The sequence below is a fragment of the Schistocerca americana genome, chromosome 6 (assembly GCF_021461395.2).
Source record: "Schistocerca americana isolate TAMUIC-IGC-003095 chromosome 6, iqSchAmer2.1, whole genome shotgun sequence".
Lineage (NCBI taxonomy): Eukaryota > Metazoa > Arthropoda > Insecta > Orthoptera > Acrididae > Schistocerca > Schistocerca americana.
The window spans coordinates 166189544-166211210 of NC_060124.1; the positions used below are offsets into that span (position 1 = coordinate 166189544).

The 21667-nt window shown below is 43.9% G+C and overlaps 1 protein-coding gene across 1 annotated transcript in view; it reads right to left on the reverse strand.

Moving 5' to 3' along the window:
• Positions 1 to 6839: 6839 nt before the first annotated feature.
• Positions 6840 to 21667, reverse strand: part of LOC124620030 (putative inorganic phosphate cotransporter) — a 150428-nt gene continuing 135600 nt past the window's right edge. The window contains exons 8-10 of the mRNA XM_047146696.1: positions 17817 to 17972; positions 9435 to 9520; positions 6840 to 6980 (exon numbers count right to left, since the gene is read on the reverse strand). Coding sequence (XP_047002652.1) covers positions 6840 to 6980; positions 9435 to 9520; positions 17817 to 17972 — 383 coding nt within the window. The remainder of the gene's footprint in view (positions 6981 to 9434; positions 9521 to 17816; positions 17973 to 21667) is intronic.

Consider the following 21667-nt stretch of genomic DNA (forward strand, 5'->3'; position numbering starts at 1 on the left):
ATTAGACATAAAGAACAGACCATGTCCAAACCATTCACTGTTGCTTCAGTGAACAGCCACTCACAATACTGGAGGCGCTGAGTAGCACCTGCTGGTTTTAATGCATGTACAACAGACAATTGGTAGGCATGCATGTTCGGTCCAGGTGGAGTACTCGTCCGCAAGATCGACGTGATATGCCAGTCTCTTGCGACCGGCGTCTCGTTGATTTGGTAGGACTCTGAAGCATTTTATGGCGAACTGCAGCCACGTTTTCTGGTGTGCGGGCACGTTTCGGATTGTTTTTTGACTTGTTCAAAACAGATCCTGTCTGACGCCATTTTCGGACTAAGCGTTGCATGGCACTCTTTGCTGGCACTTTGACACCATTAAACTTCTCAGCAAACAATCGACCACACCGTTTCCACGATTCTGTTGTCACTAACTTTCCATTACGAACCCTCGCTGTTCGTCCTCTTTGCACTGCTCCGACACAGCCCGCTCTGAACCTGTGTAGATCATGTGGGCGACGTACACGCGCATGTCACGGGGTGTGGTTATATGCATACATTCACGTCCAAAGGCATCCAATCGTCCGGATCACTTGTATATGCCACACCATGAACAACCATGCAGAAAATTAACAAGCCTCATGTTCTCTACTATCTATTACGCGGAAGCCATCGAAGTTAGAGAATCAATAAACCACGGCAGAGCTTGTAGACGAAACCAGAATGGTGATATTAACAGATTCTCTAAGCGTACCAAAAAGCCTCAAGAAACCAAAATGGAACAAAAGTATGTCACCTGTAATTATAGATATTATTAACGAAGTCGTTACAAATAAAGAAGCAGGAACAGTAATAAATTTCTTGTGGATTCCAGGACACAGTAGCGTCTTTCATAATGAGATAGTAGACAGCTTAGCGAAGCTAGCAATGAAGTTAGGTGGAATCCTGAATGAAAAACATCTTTCTCAAGAAATGCTGAGCTTAATCAACGACAAAGACAGAAACGCCTGTCAGACGCAATGGGATTTGACCAATGTAGCAAAAGGAGTAGAAGATGGCTACCTGCAGCCTGAAATAGCATTAGCCCCTTTGTCTACTGGTTGGAATAGGAGCAGACGATTCATAACAACGATTACACGCATGTGTTTAAATTATGGCAAATTCCCAACCCACCTGTTTCGAATGGGATTGAAGGAATCTTATGTGATTTATACAAAGAAGGAGACATGAACCATCTACTCTCCTCGTGTACCACATATGCAAGAAACAACAAAAAGCCTTTATCAGTGCATTGGGTTAACTCAAAGATTCCTCTTTCAACGTCAGATGCAGTGTTGTTGTCAACCCAAAAGCTTTAAATGTGATGTTCAACCATTTAAATATATGTAACCTAACTATCTAGACGCACTGTATACATGATGTGCGAACTTTTGTGTATTATGTTTTCTTTTTTATCATTGTGGTGTAATCACTTTATGAGTAGTTTATGGTGGTGACATGTATCAATCATTCATTCATACCCTAAATATTTTTGTAAATATCTATTCACGAAGTGAATTGTAGCATAACCATTAAGAAAGATACTTTGTAAATGTGATGGACGGCTGTATGGCGATGGCCAAATTCTAATAACAAAAACAAAAAAAAGTCCGTCCTCATACAGTTGGGAAAATAATCAAGTGCTTTCAAAACCTTGGTTTTGAAGCCTAGAGTACCTATCGTACTGCTGTGACCTAGTTCCAAGAGAGTTTTGCCTATTTGTTCCGGTTCTAGGCGCTCAGTCCGGACCCGCGCGACTGCTACGGTCGCAGGTTCGAATCCTGCCTCGGGCATGGATGTGTGTGATGTCCTTAGGTTAGTTAGGTTTAAGTAGTTCTAAGTTCTAGGGGACTGATGACCACAGATGTTAAGTCCCATAGTGCTCAGAGGCATTTGAACCATTTGAACCTATTTATTCTGGTGAAAATACCCCTAGGCGAGTCCAAGTTTTCGTTATGACGGGGCTATGGAGGCGGTGCAAGACTGAGTGTACACGATGCAGCAGAGCGTGTTCGAGGACGATATTAACGAGTTCTTCATGTGATGGACCAAGTGCTTAGAGGATTAGGGATCTTATGTACAGATATGATATAACATGCAGTGCCTTTTTCCTGATAAGATGTTTCATTAAAAAAATCCTTTAATTTTTTATTTTCCTTAGCTCAATGGAAACAAATTTCCGCATTCATTTCGCCATCGATGTGTTTTACAATGTGATCGGTAATATACGTCCCCTTATTTTGTAGGAAGGGACGACAGAACACAGTTAGCTGTGTTCTTTGTGGAAAACAAGGTGCTTCATTTACCTGGGGCCATATTAATGGCCACAATGAGTCTACTGTAGACTAGCGTAATGGAACACAACCACGTTCTGCCATACAAGTGAGGCAACATTCAGTTAAACTTTCTCTAATTGCTTGGACTGGTCCATACACTATCATTATTTATGGAACATTCCGTCGGCATTCGGAAGTGCATAGACATATTAAAAACTGACATGAGATACACAGTGTTGATGTTCCAAAATACAACGTGGGACAAAAATAAAAGTGTCCCGGAGAACAGAGTACCAGGGTACAAACAAACACAGCAGAGGAAAGGAAATACATCACTAACATGATTATAGCAAATGTTCAACGTGACCACCATTCGTTTCTTGGCACTTTCGAGCCCTGATCTGTAAGCTGCTGAAGGCAGATTGAAGCTGGACTGGTGGAATTGCTGCGGTCTTACCCGAAATGTTTCTGCTGCAGTTCTTTAGGATTATGAGGGGTATTGCGATGCACCTTAGACTTGGGGGGCTCCCCACACAAAGTAACCGCACGCTCTGCTAACAACTCTGCCAGGCATGAAGATTATGAACTATAATGCTCAGGCGGCTGTAAGGGCAGTTGCTCCATCATGTTGGAAGTAGCTGTAAGTCTTTTTCTCCTCCGCTAAAGCTACCACAATTTCATGTCCAATCGTGTCCACTCTTCTGCGCCACTTTTATTTGTTCCACCCTGTAATTCTTTTATAGTACGTTGTGATCCGAATTTCGGCTTTCTAGGCCATCCTCAGGCAAGAGAAGACTGAGCAGATAGACCCCACAACTTTAGACAGAGCCTTGCCGCAGTGGATACACCGGTTCCCGTGAAATCACCGAAGTTAAGCGCTGTCGGGCGTGGTCGGCACTTGGATGGGTGACCATCCATGCCGCCCATGCACTGTTGCCATTTTTCGGGGTGCACTCAGCCTCACGATGCCATTTGAGGAGCTACTCGACCGGTCAAGAATACCATCATAACGGCCGGGAGAGCGGTGTGCTGACCCCACGCCCCTCCTATCCGCATCCTCCATTGAGGATGACACGGTGGTCGGATGGTCCCGATGGGCCACTTGAGGCCTGTAGAGGGAGTGGTTTTTTTTCTGTCTGCACAAAATTGTTATTGCCAAAGATACGTAACCATTTTACGACTGTATACAAGAAAAACACTAATACAAGAAAAGACAAGAAATTAAAGTTTTAAAACGTTCAGTGCATCAAAAGATGCTTATTGCTTCTTCACTAATGAGAACGTCAGAGCATAACTCTTAACATACTCTACCTTCCCCTGGGTGCTAAGTTCACTGCACTCTCAGAAATTGTAATTGACATCCGCACTAGCTTACATCATAAAGAAAATGCGCAACGACAATCTAACTACTGGACTTTAGATCAACCGATCAGGTACTGAACTTTTCTAATTGCTTCCTAGTATCTTTCTGTTACATGGTGCATGAGATTAATGACCCCAGCATGGAGGAGTGCAAGCTGATACACACATTGGGAAAACGTTTAATGGGCTAAATTAATAAAGGACATTTGTTCACAAAGTGAAGAGTACTCCAGAACGACATTAAACATGTGACACGCATAAAATCTTACGCTGTGGCCCCATACGTGAAAACTCTCTTAGCAATCATTATTCAGCGGCGATTATTCTGTGTAAGGGACGCAACGCGGACGCACATATACTCACACGCAAAGAATGAAACATTCACAGAATAGTCGACGACAAAAGTCACCAATTTCCAGCAGACGTTGTGTCAACAAAACTGGCTTGTGCCTCGCTGCGAAAAGAGATACGAAACTCAGAAACACGACGCCTGAAGTGAATCACGACCGAATAAGGAGTACTGTCACGTTTGAATTTAATTAAATGAGAACAAAATTATCACTCAAGAGAGCCCCACAAAGCTTCTAACAAATTACTTTACAGTTACAGAAAATTCCTTACTTGAAAAATTTGAGCTAACTCTCATCTAAAATCGCCGTCAAAATGTGCACAGGAGCGGCACATCATACTCACCATAGACGAGCTCAGCTATTCTTCTACAGCTCGACTCTACTGTGTCTGACTAATTATAGTGCAAAATCCTGCCTGCCTCAAATCTGTGCGTATAGACCGAGAAAACTTGGAGGCGGCTAACTGACCAATCATCAAGACGAATTTTTCAGTGTTGCCACACGCCTCCCCCCAATCAGAAGACACGAGAGATGACGCCTGTTTATTCGTCCTCAGAATTTTCGATTGGCTCAACACCTAAAATTTGAACAAATGCGTTGCGCATGCGTGTGTCTGAAAGAGCCAGTTGCGAGGATGCCCGTTAAGAAAACTTGCACAGACAACGCTACAACGCGCCTCTCGTGGGGCGCCTCAAGCCAGCTTTGAAATTTGAACCCATCTGCCGTCTCAAGTCTCTGAAGCCAGAAAGACCTCCTGAATTCACCAAGATGGATGCATTAGCAACTATACCCACATTCATTCAATCCAGTAATCGTCCATGCTTAGAATAGGCTGCTGCAGGTACGTGATATGCTGAAAGGTGGGTTGAATGATGCCTTACAACATCTTTGTAGAATATTCCTTACTTTGTACCTACATAAAACTAAAGCACTGGATTTTGTATTATTTCTTAAACATATTCATGCAATGGTCACATATTGTTGGCTGGAACCTGTCTCTCGTATTGTTGTGTGGTCTGTCTGTTTGATGGCCTAGAAAGCCAAAAACTTGTTCACTACGAGTTATAAAATAAATATTATGTAACATTAACACCGCGTATTTCAGTTTTGAACTATCAGTATTATTACATCTCCAAACTCAACACATTAGATTTTTGTTTACAGGTTCGGATGAAAACGAATGTTTACATTGCAACAGAGCATCGAGAGATGAACTTTTTTTCACATCTGCTCCCATCTCACACAAACGCAGAAAGACACCAAGGCAAGCATTGCAATCTGATCTCCTGAGAGCTGCACAGTGCATCGAAGTTGGTGATGAAGTTCATGACTCCTTTGTGAGCTCCTGAAAATCAATTTTGAGTCGTTGTAATTATATTGTGGACCACCATAAATGTACCGTGAATTGTAAAACAGGTACTGTGAACTATTGAAAATGTATGACCACAAAAATAGGTAACAAATTACTTAATCTCATAATGATGACAGATACCTGACAGCACATATCTCGGAACCTTTCGAAATCGAGAATTTCTCTACAAGACGTTTCCTGTTTCTCACTTTTATACTGTCATCGTCTTGAATGCTACCCCTTGCTACTAGGACATCCTTCATATGCCATCTTATTTGCCGCATGCGTGATAATGTCACATGTACACCTTCCAGACATTGTCATATCCTTTCTGTATGTCCAAGGATGCCATATTGAGGGCGGAGCAGTGATAATGTTGTTCTCCTTGTTCATTGTAAATCATTCAGTAGTGGAACGTCTTGTAACATTCCGTCACGAAGCCGCACTAAATTTTTAGCCTATGGTCTCACTATATAACAATTAATTATTATTGGTTTTTCCATCTAAAGCTTACTGCAATTAAAGATTATTTTTCGACAGAGACAGTTCTTTTTGGTCATTCTGGAAATACGGATACACAATATGTCTCTATATTTTGGTATTCATGGATTAAAACGGTATTTCCTTACAAAGTTGTCGTAAAAATTACCCCCAGTGTTCTTGTCTCTTGTTTACATATTCAGCAAACTGTTGCTTTTCCCTTTGTTGTTTGAGATCGAAAAAAGTTTAGTTGCGCATCCATTTTTGACAATTTCTCGCCTTTTTTAAATACATTTTTACTTACACTGCATTGATGTTATTTCCACTTCACTTGGCTTCTGTGAACATTAACGAGAGATCAGTATTGTAGTTTCACGTGTTCTATACTCAGCACATTGATTGTGTTTATTCATTTCTTCTCAGTGTTGGTTGTGAGTGTTACCAACTTGTTCAATTTATTCTTTTTGTTCGTAGTCGTGTGTGTGTGTATGACGAAGAGTGATTATAAGAAAAGCAACAGGGAGGTGATGGGTAGTGGTGAATGAAATTTCAGCGGTGAGTGGTGGGGTGAGGAGGATATCTAGTAAGTGGTTGATATATGTGTAGAAGTGCAGTCATCTATATTTTGTATTATAGTATGTGCTGTATTAGTTTAAAAAGTGTGTAGTTTGCCAGACAGGCCTCATAATTTAGGAATTTCTCCTTCTCTGTTACAGTTTTGTGAATGTGATACTTCACTTGTAGGGTGAGAAGGTGTGTTTTGTTGTTTATCCTTATAATTCCCAAGTCTGTGTCTCTGGTGGTCATTTTACGTTGGATCTGGTACAAAAACATATAAATAATAATTGCTTCCAGTGTCAATTATTGGTGAACTAAATTGTAGTGGATGAATAATACAAACATAAGTGTAATCTGAGAACTTTATTGCCGCAATAGCATGTTTGTACTGGCTTTGCATGCAGCGGGGGATGTGCAGTGTTTGGCGCACATATCAAGAAGGAGTCGCTTCCTCCTTTTTCTTGAAGTTCCAAGGCTGTGTCTCAGCAGAGCCAAAGAAGATAAACACGAGACCGCTGACGAGATACAGTCCAGACCCGATGAAGAAGATGATTCGCCACTGCTCTAAGGTATTCTGCAACAAAACAAGACATAAATATGGTTACATCAAGTACAGAGTCTTACATGATCAGTTTTTCGACTCGTTATGGAGAATTTTGTACAAAAAGTGGGATGCTGTTTGACGTGTTCGCTGTGCTGTTGCCCCAGATCTGTTGAATGTTCTGACCGAGTCATTTGTAACGAAGAACGACGACTACCCAGTCACAATTTCACACCTCCATTTATAGACCGTAAGCAATCTTAAGATGTGTGGCAGAAGGTATTGCCAGTACTACCATCATTGTCCCTCTTTCCAGTGTCGTACATGGATAATGCGTGGGAAGAGTGAATGTCGGTAGACCCCCATACGAACTGTGATTTATCTGATTTTCTCATCGTGAACATTTTGCGAGACGTGTGTGGGAGGAAGTAATATGTTGTCCAACCCTTCCTGAAACGTACGTTCTATGTACACTGCCTGACAAAAAAACGTGAAGCACCCAGAAGACATGATCGGATGGCAGTGTAACTTTGTACACGCACACATCATCGGCGGGTATATAAATGATCAGATTTCCAGTTTTGTGTGATTGGTAGAACGGCCATCAGAGTGCGTTAACGTTGATCATGTTTAGTGTCGTTGCCAGGGCTGGTAGGGAATATAAGGGGCGTAAAGAGCAACAGATGTTGAGAGATCACTGAGAAGGACGCGCAGATGCGACGTACTCGTGTGAGACAGCGATATCAGCACTTGGCAGAGCTTGAAAGGGGCCTCGCTGTGTGTCTCCATGTGGCCAGCTGGTTGAATCTTGGTACATCCAGATCTTTGCGGGACATTCGCATGTGACAGTGTCCCAATGTTGGACTGCATAGGAACGCGAGGGAAGCTATGCTCATCGTGAAGGTTCCGCTCGACCACGTCTGACTACCAAAAGGGCGCAACGCCGTACTGTGCACCTAGCACATCGTAACCTCTTCAGATTTGTGACTGCCATCCGAGAACAGGTAATGGACTCAGTGTAATATCCTGTGTCATCCCGCACCGTTGGTTGGAGCCTAGCAGCAGCCGCACTAGGCAGCTACCGTCCCACGTGTGGTCTGCTGTTAACACCACCAGACAAACGCCTACAGTAGGATTGGTGCCGTGACTGTGAAGTATGGAGTGCTGATGAATGGCGTCACACTGTGTTCAGCGATGAATCACAGTTCTGCACTATCCCTGGAAGACCAATGATTGCGAGTATGGCGCCGACCTAGGGAGAAGTCCTATGTTTCCTATGTTTTGGAGGCATCGAGGTGTGGTGAGCCATCAGGTATGACTTCCGGTCACGGATGGTAGAGATTGAGGGAATTCTGTCTGAACACATCACGGACATCCCGCGTCCTCATGTGTTATCTCTCAGTCGACAGTAGCCTGGCAACGTTTTTCAACAGAACGATTCTCGTATACACATGACACGTGTCTCTAACCGTCTGCATGTTGTTGAGGCAGTCCAGTCATCCGCATGGTATCCACACCTGTCCCTAATAGAACACATGTGGGACCTTGCTCGGACGTCAACTACATCCCACATCGAGCATCCAGGATATCAAGGACGAGTTACATCAGTGACGTACCATTTAGCTTCAGGAGAGGATACAACTGCTTTATGACACCCTTCCCAACCGAGTCTGTGCCACGCTGGGTAGCCGCGCGGTCTTGGGCGCCTTGCCACGGTTCACACGGCTCCCCCCGTCGGGCGTTCGAGTCCTCCCGCGGGCATGGGTGTGTGTGTGTTGTCCTTAGCGTAAGGTAGCCTAAGTTAGATTAAGTGGTGTGTAAGACTAGGGACCGATGACCTCAGCAGTTTGGTCCCATAGGAACTTACCACCAATTTACAATTTTCTTTTCCGAGTCTGTGCATGCGTCCAGGCCAGAGAGCGTGCAACGCCATACTAATTAAATAGGCTGGTACAGCCAAGTTCTTTTTAAATTTACTCGATTTTGTTATCACATATCATGTCAACATGTGAAGATTCGTTTATTAATTTCGCGTTATAGCTGCTTCAATACCACTGAAAATGCCTGTTCATGAATCATAGATGCCTTGCTGGCCAAAGTAAGTGACTTTAAATCTTTATGAAGTTTGTTCTCATTTCTGGTACTGATTCTATGAATCGAGCTGTTGGTCTGAAAACGAAGTGTTTGGATTATGACAAATTTAATTAAGGAATGGCTGTACTGAGCGGCAGTGGTTACATTCCGAGTTTCGTGGAAAGGTCTCTGCAGGTCGTTCTGGGTACACTGCAGAAATAACTCACATTGACTGTTCGATGAATGAAGGAAACTGTTGAGAGTGCATCTCGCACATTCCTCGTGAGAGCTGTAGTGATGATTACCTGAATAAGGCTCGTGTGCTGTTGTGCAGGTGCGTTTGCTTGTGAGACTCTGGGTAATAATGCCGAAAGCAGCCGTCAGGTGGACTTTTAATTCTTTATTTGTACTTACACCTCCTTCTAAGATGTACCCGACGACGGCCGGGAAGATGAAACCAGTGCAGGTGCCGATTGCGTTCATTATACCGTACAGAGATCCTGGAAGAAAAAAAAAAAAAAAAGCAAGACACTTTTAAGCTTCAGAGCACTGCGCTCAGAGTGAAACAAAACGGCAACAAATAACAAGGAAAATCCTTCGTTACAGCACAGTATTTCGTAGAATATCTTAGACTTCTAAATTAGTAAAACAATACGGAATATAGTTAGTAAAAAAAAAACTCAGGGTGGAATCAGTTTTCCGGGAAAATAGCTAGTGAGTGAAACGCTCTTTATTTTTCATAGCAGTCATGGAGCTGCATGGTTCAAATTCAGTTAGAGCTGTATTGGCTTGACTCCTCCTCATAGAAACTTCTGTTCCACACAAATAAAAATATATATCTTTAATTTAGCTATACGCTAATACTCTTGAGTCACGACTAGGACTCTTCCACAATGTACACATTTTGGAAGAACAAATGTAAATTGACTGGAGAAACTATAAGTAGGTCCGTTCAAAACGTGCTCACTAGTCGCTTGTAAGAGCTGTAGGAAGTGTAGTGCAGCCAGTGTAGTATGTGTGTGTGTGTGTGTGTGTGTGTGTGTGTGTGTGTGTGTGTGTGTGTCAGTAGGGTGTATGCACGCAGTAAGGTGGTTGATGTGGAGATGTGCCTGAATGGCAGAAAGCGTCTGTCGTGTTCTGACGAGCCTGTGACGACACCATGAATGAAATTGCTCCATTTGCTGGTGTTCCAACACGGACTGTCTGCAACGAACAGTGTAAGAACAGTGCTCATAAGAAGATCCCAACCGACAGGGACTGCAGACGGGTGTTAACCATTGTCAATGGTAATCGGTTCCAAAACTGATGATAATTTCTGCTGTCTCTGTATGCAGGTGCATCTGAGTTTCCGACCGGACACTGCAACAGCAACTGCATGCCACAGACATCTGGGATCGCGCTGTTCGCAAAAGGTCGGCTGGTCACAGCAGCACAAGGAGCTGCATGTCCACAGTGGGTCAAACAACACAGACAGTGGGCAGAGGATGACTCGAGGCGTGCAGCGTGGTTCAACGAGTTGCCATTCTGTTTCGTTTCAGATGAAGTGAGCCGTCGAGTGCACCAGCAGTCCAATAAGGTGTTTAACACCCAGCGTGTGGAGTGTGTAGTCCAGTCCCGCAGTCGTTCCGTGATGTTTTCGGGGTACTTTAAGTACCACGACTTGGGTGAACCAAGATGTTCATTTCAACGTCCTTGGTAACCAACTGTTGCTCTTCCTTCGAGTTCTTCATGATGAGAATACGTCTTTGGTTTGACGAACACTTGGGCACCGCAACGTGACTTATCACATAATTTATGCTTCTAAAAATTGTGTTGTTTTGGGCTTTCTCGACGGGCTAGTTGTAAGTTTGGTTCTCTGACTAGACGTCAGATGTCGCTTCGGAATTTCCACAGTGTATTTCGTCGGCGCAATTGACCGACACCTTGAGTTGCGGCGAACACACTACTCACAAGGGAGACTCCCCATCGCACACCTCTCAGATTTAGTGGTAAGATGGTCCAGTGAATAGCTCGTCAAGTACTGAGGACAGATCAAGCATGAAAACAGGAAAAAGGTGTACTGAACCGTGAAAAAAGAAGCAAAATAGGAAGAGTAAACAGTACAAGCTCAAGATGTGCAGCATCGAGCGAATTTCAAGAGCTACGGCGTCTTAGTCATGTGGTCACGGTGTTGCACTGCGTCCGCAGCTCGTGGTCGTGCGGTAGCGTTGTCGCTTTCCGCGCCCGGGTTCCCAGGTGCGATTCCCGGCGGGGTCAGGGATTTTCTCTGCCTCGTGATATGACTGGGTGTTGTGTGATGTCCTTACGTTAGTTAGGTTTAAGTAGTTCTAAGTTCTCGGGGACTGATGACCATAGATGTTACGTCCCATAGTGCTCTACATCTACATCTACATCTATACTCCGCGAGCCACCTTACGGTGTGTGGCGGAGGGTACTTATTGTACCACTATCTGATTCCCCCTTCCCTGTTCCATTCAAGAATTGTGCGTGGGAAGAACGACTGCTTGTAAGTCTCCGTATTTGCTCTAATTTCTCGGATCTTTTCGTTGTGATCATTACGCGAGATATATGTGGGCGGTAGTAATATGTTGCCCATCTCTTCCCGGAATGTGCTCTCTCGTAATTTCGATAATAAACCTCTCCGTATTGCGTAACGCCTTTCTTGAAGCGTCCGCCACTGGAGCTTGTTCAGCATCTCCGTAACGCTCTCGCGCTGACTAAATGTCCCCATGACGAATCGCGCTGCTTTTCGCTGGATCATGTCTATCTCTTCTATTAATCCAACCTGGTAAGGGTCCCATACTGATGAGCAATACTCAAGAATCGGACGAACAAGCGTTTTGTAAGCTACTTCTTTCGTCGATGAGTCACATTTTCTTAGAATTCTTCCTATGAATCTCAACCTGGCGCCTGCTTTTCCCACTATTTGTTTTATGTGATCATTCCACTTCAGATCGCTCCGGATAGTAACTCCTAAGTATTTTACGGTCGTTACCGCTTCCAATGATTTACCACCTATGGCATAATCGTACTGGAATGGATTTCTGCCCCTATGTATGCGCATTATATTACATTTATCTATGTTTAGGGAAAGCTGCCAGCTGTCGCACCATGCATTAATCCTCTGCAGGTCCTCCTGGAGTACGTACGAGTCTTCTGATGTTGCTACTTTCTTGTAGACAACCGTGTCATCTGCAAATAGCCTCACGGAGCTACCGATGTTGTCAACTAAGTCATTTATGTATATTGTAAACAATAAAGGTCCTATCACGCTTCCCTGCGGTACTCCCGAAATTACCTCTACATCTGCAGATTTTGAACCGTTAAGAATGACATGTTGTGTTCTTTCTTCTAGGAAATCCTGAATCCAATCACAAACCTGGTCCGATATTCCGTAAGCTCGTATTTTTTTCACTAAACGTAAGTGCGGAACCGTATCAAATGCCTTCCTGAAGTCCAGGAATACGGCATCAATCTGCTCGCCAGTGTCTACGGCACTGTGAATTTCTTGGGCAAATAGGGCGAGCTGAGTTTCACATGATCTCTGTTTGCGGAATCCATGTTGGTTATGATGAAGGAGGTTTGTATTATCTAAGAACGTCATAATACGAGAACACAAAACATGTTCCATTATTCTACAACAGATTGACGTAAGCGAAATAGGCCTATAATTATTCGCATCTGATTTATGACCCTTCTTGAAAATGGGAACGACCTGCGCTTTCTTCCAGTCGCTAGGTACTTTACGTTCTTCCAGCGATCTACGATAAATTGCTGATAGAAAGGGGGCAAGTTCTTTAGCATAATCACTGTAGAATCTTAAGGGTATCTCGTCTGGTCCGGATGCTTTTCCGCTACTAAGTGATAGCAGTTGTTTTTCAATTCCGATATCGTTTATTTCAATATTTTCCATTTTGGCGTCCGTGCGACGGCTGAAGTCAGGGACCGTGTTACGATTTTCCGCAGTGAAACAGTTTCGGAACACTGAATTCAGTATTTCTGCCTTTCTTCGGTCGTCCTCTGTTTCGGTGCCATCGTGGTCAACGAGTGACTGAATAGGGGATTTAGATCCGCTTACCGATTTTACATATGACCAAAACTTTTTAGGGTTCTTGTTTAGATTGTTTGCCAATGTTTTATGTTCGAATTCGTTGAATGCTTCTCTCATTGCTCTCTTTACGCTCTTTTTCGCTTCGTTCAGCTTTTCCTTATCAGCTATGATTCGACTACTCTTAAACCTATGATGAAGCTTTCTTTGTTTCCGTAGTACCTTTCGTACATGATTGTTATACCACGGTGGATCTTTCCCCTCGCTTTGGACCTTAGTCGGTACGAACTTATCTAAGGCGTACTGGACGATGTTTCTGAATTTTTTCCATTTTTGTTCCACATCCTCTTCCTCAGAAATGAACGTTTGATGGTGGTCACTCAGATATTCTGCGATTTGTGCCCTATCACTCTTGTTAAGCAAATATATTTTCCTTCCTTTCTTGGCATTTCTTATTACACTTGTAGTCATTGATGCAACCACTGACTTATGACCACTGATACCCTCTTCTACATTCACGGAGTCGAAAAGTTCCGGTCTATTTGTTGCTATGAGGTCTAAAACGTTAGCTTCACGAGTTGGTTCTCTAACTATCTGCTCGAAGTAATTCTCGGACAAGGCAGTCAGGATAATGTCACAAGAGTCTCTGTCCCTGGCTCCAGTTCTGATTGTGTGACTATCCCATTCTATACCTGGTAGATTGAAGTCTCCCCCTATTACAATAGTATGATCACGAAACTTCTTCACGACGTTCTGCAGGTTCTCTCTGAGGCGCTCAACTACTACGGTTGCTGATGCAGGTGGTCTATAGAAGCATCCGACTATCATATCTGACCCACCTTTGATACTTAACTTAACCCAGATTATTTCACATTCGCATTCGCTAATAACTTCACTGGATATTATTGAATTCTTTACTGCTATAAATACTCCTCCACCATTGGCGTTTATCCTATCCTTGCGGTATATATTCCATTCTGTGTCTAGGATTTCGTTACTGTTCACTTCCGGTTTTAACCAACTTTCCGTTCCTAATACTATATGCGCACTATTTCCTTCAATAAGAGATACTAATTCAGGAACCTTGCCCTGGATACTCCTGCAGTTTACCAATATTACGTTAACTTTTCCTGTTTTTGGTCTCTGAGGACGGACGTTCTTTATCAACGATGATAATGTCCTCTCTGGTAAGCCGTCAGGTATTTTATCGTTTCGCCCAAGGGGGGGTCCCTCTAACCTAAAAAACCCCCGTGTGCACGCCACACGTACTCTGCTACCCTAGTAGCTGCTTCCGGTGTGTAGTGCACGCCTGACCTGTCTAGGGGGGCCCTACAGTTCTCCACCCAATAACGGAGGTCGATGAATTTGCAACCATTATAGTCGCAGAGTCGTCTGAGCCTCTGGTTTAGACCCTCCACACGGCTCCAAACCAGAGGACCGCGATCGACTCTGGGCACTATGCTGCAGATATTAAGCTCAGCTTGCACTCCGCGTGCGATGCTGGCTCAGAGCCATTTGAACTATTTTGTTGCACTGCGAAGGGGGAGACCTGCGTTCAGATCTCTCTCGTGACAAGTAATTTTCTTTTTTCACAAAATTATGAACTGCCCGTCTGGTCATTGACATGTGTGTGCGTTGTATTCAAATTTGTATGTGTGTCTAAGTGTAACGTCCGTTTCCAACAACGAGCCTCCAGACGTACACATATACCGTATGGTATTATTCTTGCTTTCCGTTTTGGAAGTTTTGACTATTGAATTCCTTTGTTGTAACATAGTTCATTCACGTTTTTCTCTTGTTTTTATTTCTGTCTGTGCGGCATCTCACCTGCTCTCACTATTCACAAAATTCACCTGCGACAGTAATATATTCTTACCACATAACTCATATTCTATTGCCAATGTATAGCATGACAATTGCCAAGATTACAGAAGTAGAACAAACACGTCAGTGACCGGGCGGAAAGTTCATAATTTTGTGAGAAAAAGGGGCATGAGAGAGGTTTGAACACTGATCTACTTCACAGTCAAACACCGTGACCACACAACCACGACGTCAGGTTCTTCAATGCGCTCGAGGTTGCACGTCTTGAGCTCGGACAGTTCACTGTTTCTCTTTTGCTTCTCTTTTGACAGTTCGGTACTTCTTCTTCCTGGTGTCATGCTTGATCTGTGTTAAGTTTCTGACGAGCTACCCACTCGGCCGTTTTACCACTGAGTCTGAGTGGGTGCGACAGGGAGTTTCCCTTGTGAGGTATTTCTCTTGTTTGTGCCAGGTTGCGGTACAGCATTACCTGTGTAGAGCGGTATAACTGTCTTTAGTGGAAGAGTTAAATTTTTGCATCTTACAATGACATCATTGCAATGGCGTCATTATATCGCACGTTCAAGGTGGGGCAGTGGGTCCCGTACTTCCCTACCATGGTGGGAGTGCAAGATTGTCGGTAAGAGGTGAGACATCTGCACAGAGAGTTATAATGGTAGTCAAAAAAAATTTTCAAATGGTTCTGAGCACTATGGGACGTAACTTCTGAGGTCATCAGTCCCCGAGAACTGAGAACTACTGAAACCTAACTAACCTAAGGACATCACACACATCCATGCCTGATGCAGGATTCGAACCTGCGACCGTAGCGGTCGCGCGGTTCCAGACTGTAGCGCCTAGAGCCGCTCAGCCACACCGACCGGCTGATGTTATTCAATCTGTACATTGAACAAGCAGTAAAGGAAACAAAAGAGAGATTTGGAGCAGGAATTAAAATCCAAGGAGAAGAAATAAAAACCTTGGGGTTTGCCAATGACTGTGATTCTGTCAGAACACCAAAGGGTTTTGAAGAACAGTTGAACGGAATGGACAGCGTCTTGGAAGGAGGATATAAGATTAAGATCAACAAAGGCAAAACGAGGATAATTGAATGTAGTCGAATTAAATCAGGTGATGCTGAGAGAATTAGATTAGGAACTGAGAAACTTAAAGTAGTAGTTGAGTTTTGCTACTTGGGCAGCAAAATAACTGAGGACGGTCGAAGTAGGGAGGATATGAAATGTATACTGGCAATGGCAAGGAGAGCGTTTCTGAAGAAGAGAAATTTGTTAACAACGAGTATAGATTTAAGTGTCAGGAAGTCTTTTCCGTAAGTGTTCTTGAGGAGTGTAGCCATGTATGGATGGATGTGAAACATGGACGATAAACAGTTTAGACAAGAAGGAAATAGAGGCTTTCGAAATGTGATGCTACAGATGAATGCTGAAGAGTAGATGGGTGGAGGAGATACTGAATAGAATTGGGGTGAAGAGGAATTTGTGGCACAACCTGATTAGAAGAAGGAATTCTTTGGTAGGACACGTTCTGAGGCATCAAGGGATCACCAACTTCAAGTTTCAGTAGTTTCTCAGAGACGAAGAGGCTTCCACAGGATAGAGTAGCATGTAGAGCTGCATCAAACTCATCTTTCGACTGAAGACCACAACAAGAACATTCGTTTAAAGTTTCTGTAGTAGCTGTTGCGGCCACACGTAGTAAGCGTTACTCCACGCAGTGGAGAATGGCAAAACAGAGGCAGTCGGCAATCGCGGCATTGCGAAGTAAGCGCAGCACAGATAGCCTTGCTCACAGTTGCAGTCTACCAACAAGCTGACGCCAGGACACACACAGACCTAGCGCCGAGCGAAGCCTGGAGAGTGCTGAGCAAGGAGAAGTGAGGCCAGCACGCTAAGTTATGCTGCAATGTACTGCGGAGTAATAACAACAAGCTGCCACCGAGGGTGAAAAACGTCCTCCTGCCGGATATAAATAGTGGAGCGCAGGCAGCAACGGACAGAAGCCATTAGGAATCAGTTCGGATCTGAGGACGGACGTGGTCCGTGTCCGAATGTTCAATCTTCGTAGGTGACGATTCCGGAAGTCTGTTCCAGCTCGCAAGAGTTATCCGTCCGCCGCCAGATGTCACTTCAGCTCTGGAGGGCGGCCCGAGTTCGGTCAGCAACATGGCTGCCTAACTACAGCGAGAACTTCCAGCAGGACCGGCCGCAGCGCGGTCTTGGTCACAGGCGCCGCCGGGGACTGACGCCCGGACTTCACGGCAACCTGGCCCCGCGGCGTGTGGTCCGTCCATGACGGGACCTCGCGGACATCGCGACTGACGGCTTCCCAGCCGCCGGTGCAGCAGGCGTCGTCAGCTGACCGCACGGCGACGCGGCTCTGTGGGCGTACCCGTACTGCGGTTGAGTTCATCTCAACCACAGGGCATCCTGGCTTCAGCGGAGCACTGGTGGCCTGAGGCTACCGAGTGCGATCAGCGGCGTGCGTTGCGCGCATTGTCGGAGAATCAACACAGGAGCAGCCAGACGGAGGGATCCGAAGGGCTGGACAGCGATGACGAGGGAGAAATTGTAAAGAAAGTTCAATAAATAATTGTAAAACTTCACGCCGTCTGAGTCTTTAGCGCAGCCACTGTGCCTGCTGCTAACAAGTACTGCAGAAGCCGTAACAAGTGGTGCAGAAGTCGTAACAAGTGGCCATCTGTCGTGACATAGCATACAGTCCCCAGTCTTGAAAAATCACAGTACTCTGGATGCTGCGCATGCTCAATTTTAAAGAACATGCTGTTTAGAGCACCGTTTTCGAGTCCTTAATGAATGTTGGGGCTGTTGTTGAGTCATCCAGTTCCCAGTGCTACTAACCTGTGCATTACGCCTGTCTGTAAACTGACCTTTGTGTAGCGGAAATACGCGGATGGAAGGACTCACCTGCGTAGTTGGGAGCGAGGTCGTGGTGGTTGGAGAGGTTGCTGACGGTGGCGGCCCCGTTGCAGCCCAGTGAGAGACTCAGGATGGCCACGGCGAGCGCCTCGTTCTCCCCCACGTAGCCCATAGAAGCCATCAGCACGGCCGGCAGGATGTGTGCTGCGCCAAACAGAGGTGAGAGTCGATACACTTACTTCTACTAGCTAACAACCTTTGCTACATTTATACAATGCCTGTCACCATACACCGCCTTTACTTTTTCTTCATTTTTCATTTCACCCACCTTCGTACTACGTACTTTTTTTTGTACTGCAGTTTAAACATCACACACACACACACACACACACACACACACACACACACTTCAGCACATAGCGTGCCTGATGATAGATCAGAAACGTATAAATTACCTGATAACTAAACTAAATTATACACTGGTCCAACTGGCAGAAAGTTCGAAACAATATTCAAGAAGCAGTGGCCCACGATTTGACACGTAAGCCAGCATTTGCAACTCATCTTGCTCCGATTAATCATACATTTACTAATATTTGCGGGTAAAAGAAGGGCAAAAGAATGGACCCACAAAATTACAGACCAGTATCCCTAACATCGGTTTGAAACAGAATCCTTGAACATGTTCTCAGTTCGAATATAATAAATTTTCTTGAGACCGAGAAGCTCATGTGCACGAATCAGCATGGTTTAGAAAGGAGTCTATTTGGGTACACTTGTATGTGGCACCTTAATGTAAACTAAAATGAAACTATTATATTATAAACGATGTATGTTTCTGATGGGCTTTATAATGCGGATCGCTGACTCTACACGACCGCAGAGCCAAAGATACTGCTTCTGGTCTGAGATTATAGTGTTGGAGTAAGAGAGCGCTTGGCGCACTGCAATGGGCAGCTGTCTGTGAGCGAAAGAGGATGGAATAGGCAGTTTTTGTGGTGTGCTCTTTGAAGCCACCAAGTGTTAGATTACAATTTAGGAATTACGAGTACATGTGTTATTGGAGATACGAATGTGGAAGCAGAAGTCTCCTCGCAAGCAAGGTAAAGATGTTAAATATTTATAACTTTAATTTTGCCAGCGCGTTACTGTAGATGAGTTGACTGATAATTTGCAATTGTTGTGTACCCCCGGAATATACGTAAACAGATTTGATGTAGAGGCTAGTTACATATTCCCTTTACTAATGTTTCTAAGATTTGTTAACACAGGTATAAGTATTTTGATGATTTGTATTTATGCTTTTTTAGTGAAGTTTGATAATTCTTTCTGTATAAACCTCATTGTTGTGACTCAATTACTAAAAAGGATGTAATTTTTCTGAGTAATGTAATTTCAGTTGTCAGATGTTTTGGAAAGTCAAACTTAACTTCGGATACAATTTCACTATTTAAAAGATCAGCGTTAGTAATTCTTCCAAATCAGTACCGCATCCCTGTCCAGGTCATATGTTTTTCAAAGACACTGAATTTTTCTTAAACGTTTTCATTTATCAGCCAAAAGAATTTCATGTACTTTTCAAAGTACAGGGTGATTCAAAAAGAATACCACAACTTTAGGAATTTAAAACTCTGCATCGACAAAAGGCAGAGCTAAGCACTATCTGTCGGCGAATTAAGGGAGCTATAAAGTTTCATTTAGTTGTACATTTGTTCGCTTGAGGTGCTGTTGACTAGGCGTCAGCGTCAGTTGATGCTAAGATGGCGACCGCTCAACAGAAAGCTTTTTGTGTTATTGAGTACGGCAGAAGTGAATCGACGACAGTTGTTCAGCGTGCATTTCGAACGAAGTATGGTGCTAAACCTCCTGATAGGTGGTGTATTAAACGTTGGTATAAACAGTTTACAGAGAATGGGTGTTTGTGCAAAGGGAAAAGTTCTGGACGGCCGAGAACGAGTGATGAAAATGTAGCACGCATCCAGCAAGCATTTGTTCGCAGCCCAGGAAAATCGACTCGCAGAGCTAGCAGAGAGCTGCAAATTCCACAATCAACTGTATGGAGAGTCCTACGAAAAAGGTTAGTTATGAAACCTGAACGTCAACTACCCGAGGCGATGGATCGGCCGCCAGGCAGCCCGTGACAGAGCACTTCATCACTGGCCTACAAGAAGCCCTGATCTTACCCCCTGTGATTTTTTCTTATGGGGGTATGTTAAGGATATGGTGTTTCGGCCACCTCTCCCAGCCACCATTGATGATTTGAAACGAGAAATAACAGCAGCTATCCAAACTGTTACGCCTGATATGCTACAGAGAGTGTGGAACGAGTTGGAGTATCGGGTTGATATTGCTTGTGTGTCTGGAGGGGCCATATTGAACATCTCTGAACTTGTTTTTGAGTGAAAAAAAAAACCTTTTTAAATACTCTTTGTAATGATGTATAACAGAAGGTTATATTATGTTTCTTTCATTAAATACACATTTTTAAAGTTGTGGTATTCTTTTTGAATCACCCTGTATTACTGGCAGCGTTGCACACCGCTAAGTCTGTAGCTAACACACACACACACGCACAGACACACACACACACACACACACACATATATATATATATATATATATATATATATATATATATATATATATATATATATATATATATATATACCAGAATATATCGCGTTCAAGCGTTGCTGCCTTAGAGGTAAGACAAATTAATTTATTTTTTATGTGCATAGGGACCAAAGTTGTCAGTTTTGAAAAGGGCCAGAGGGTTCAGTGCCTAAGGGTCTGAATATATTTTGCAGTGACTGTATTTCTTTATTGGTATTGGGAGTTGCATTGCCCAGTCAGTTCGTATAAAGTTTTTACTAACAATAACACAGAGCAAGCACACCACTTGCAGCTACAGCTCGCTGCACTATAAGTCCAGTTATGTACCCATTCCTGAGTCACAAATTCATTCAATGAATTCATAAAGAACGCTATGTTTACAGAAAGCATCGCTCATGCGAAACTCAGCTTGCCCTTTACTCACATGACATACTGGGAGCTATTGATAAGGGCAACAAGCAGAGTCCATATTTCTAGATCTCTGGAAAGCGTTGGCACGGCGCCCCAAAAAATGGTTCAAATGGCTCTGAGCACTATGGGACTTAACATCTGTGGTCATCAGTCCCCTAGAACTTAGAACTACTTACACCTAACCAACCGAAGGACATCACACACATCCATGCCCGAGGCAGGATTCGAACCTACGACCGTAGCGGTCACGCGGTTCCAGACTGAAGCGCCTAGAAGCTAACGGCCACACCTGCCGGCCACGGTGCCCCCTTGCAGGCTGTTAACGAAGGTGCGAGCATATGGAACTGGTACACAAATATGTGAGTGACTCGAAGACTTTTTAAGTCATAGAACATAGTATGCTGCCTCGATGGAGAGTGTTCATCAGAGACAAGGGTCTCGCCGGGAGCGTCCCAGGAAAATGTGATAGGACCGCTCTTATTCTCTATATACATAAATGATTTGGCGGGCAGGGTGGGCGGCAATCTGTGGTTGTTCACTGATGATGCTGTGGTGTATGCTAATGTGTCGTCTTTGAGTGATTAAAGGAGGATACAAGATGAATTAGACAAAATTTGTAGCTGGTGTGATGAATGGCAGCTAGCTCTAAATGTAGAAAAATGTAAATGCGGATGAGTAGCAAGAACAAACCTGTAATGTTCGGATATAGCATTAGTAGTCTCCAGCTTGACACGGCATTTAAATATTTGGGTGTGACGTTGCCAATCGATATGAAATGGAACGAGCATGCGAGGAGTGTAGTAAGAAAGGCGAATGGTCGACTTCGGTTTATTGGGAGAATTCTAGGAAAGTGTGGTTCCTCATTAAAGGAAACC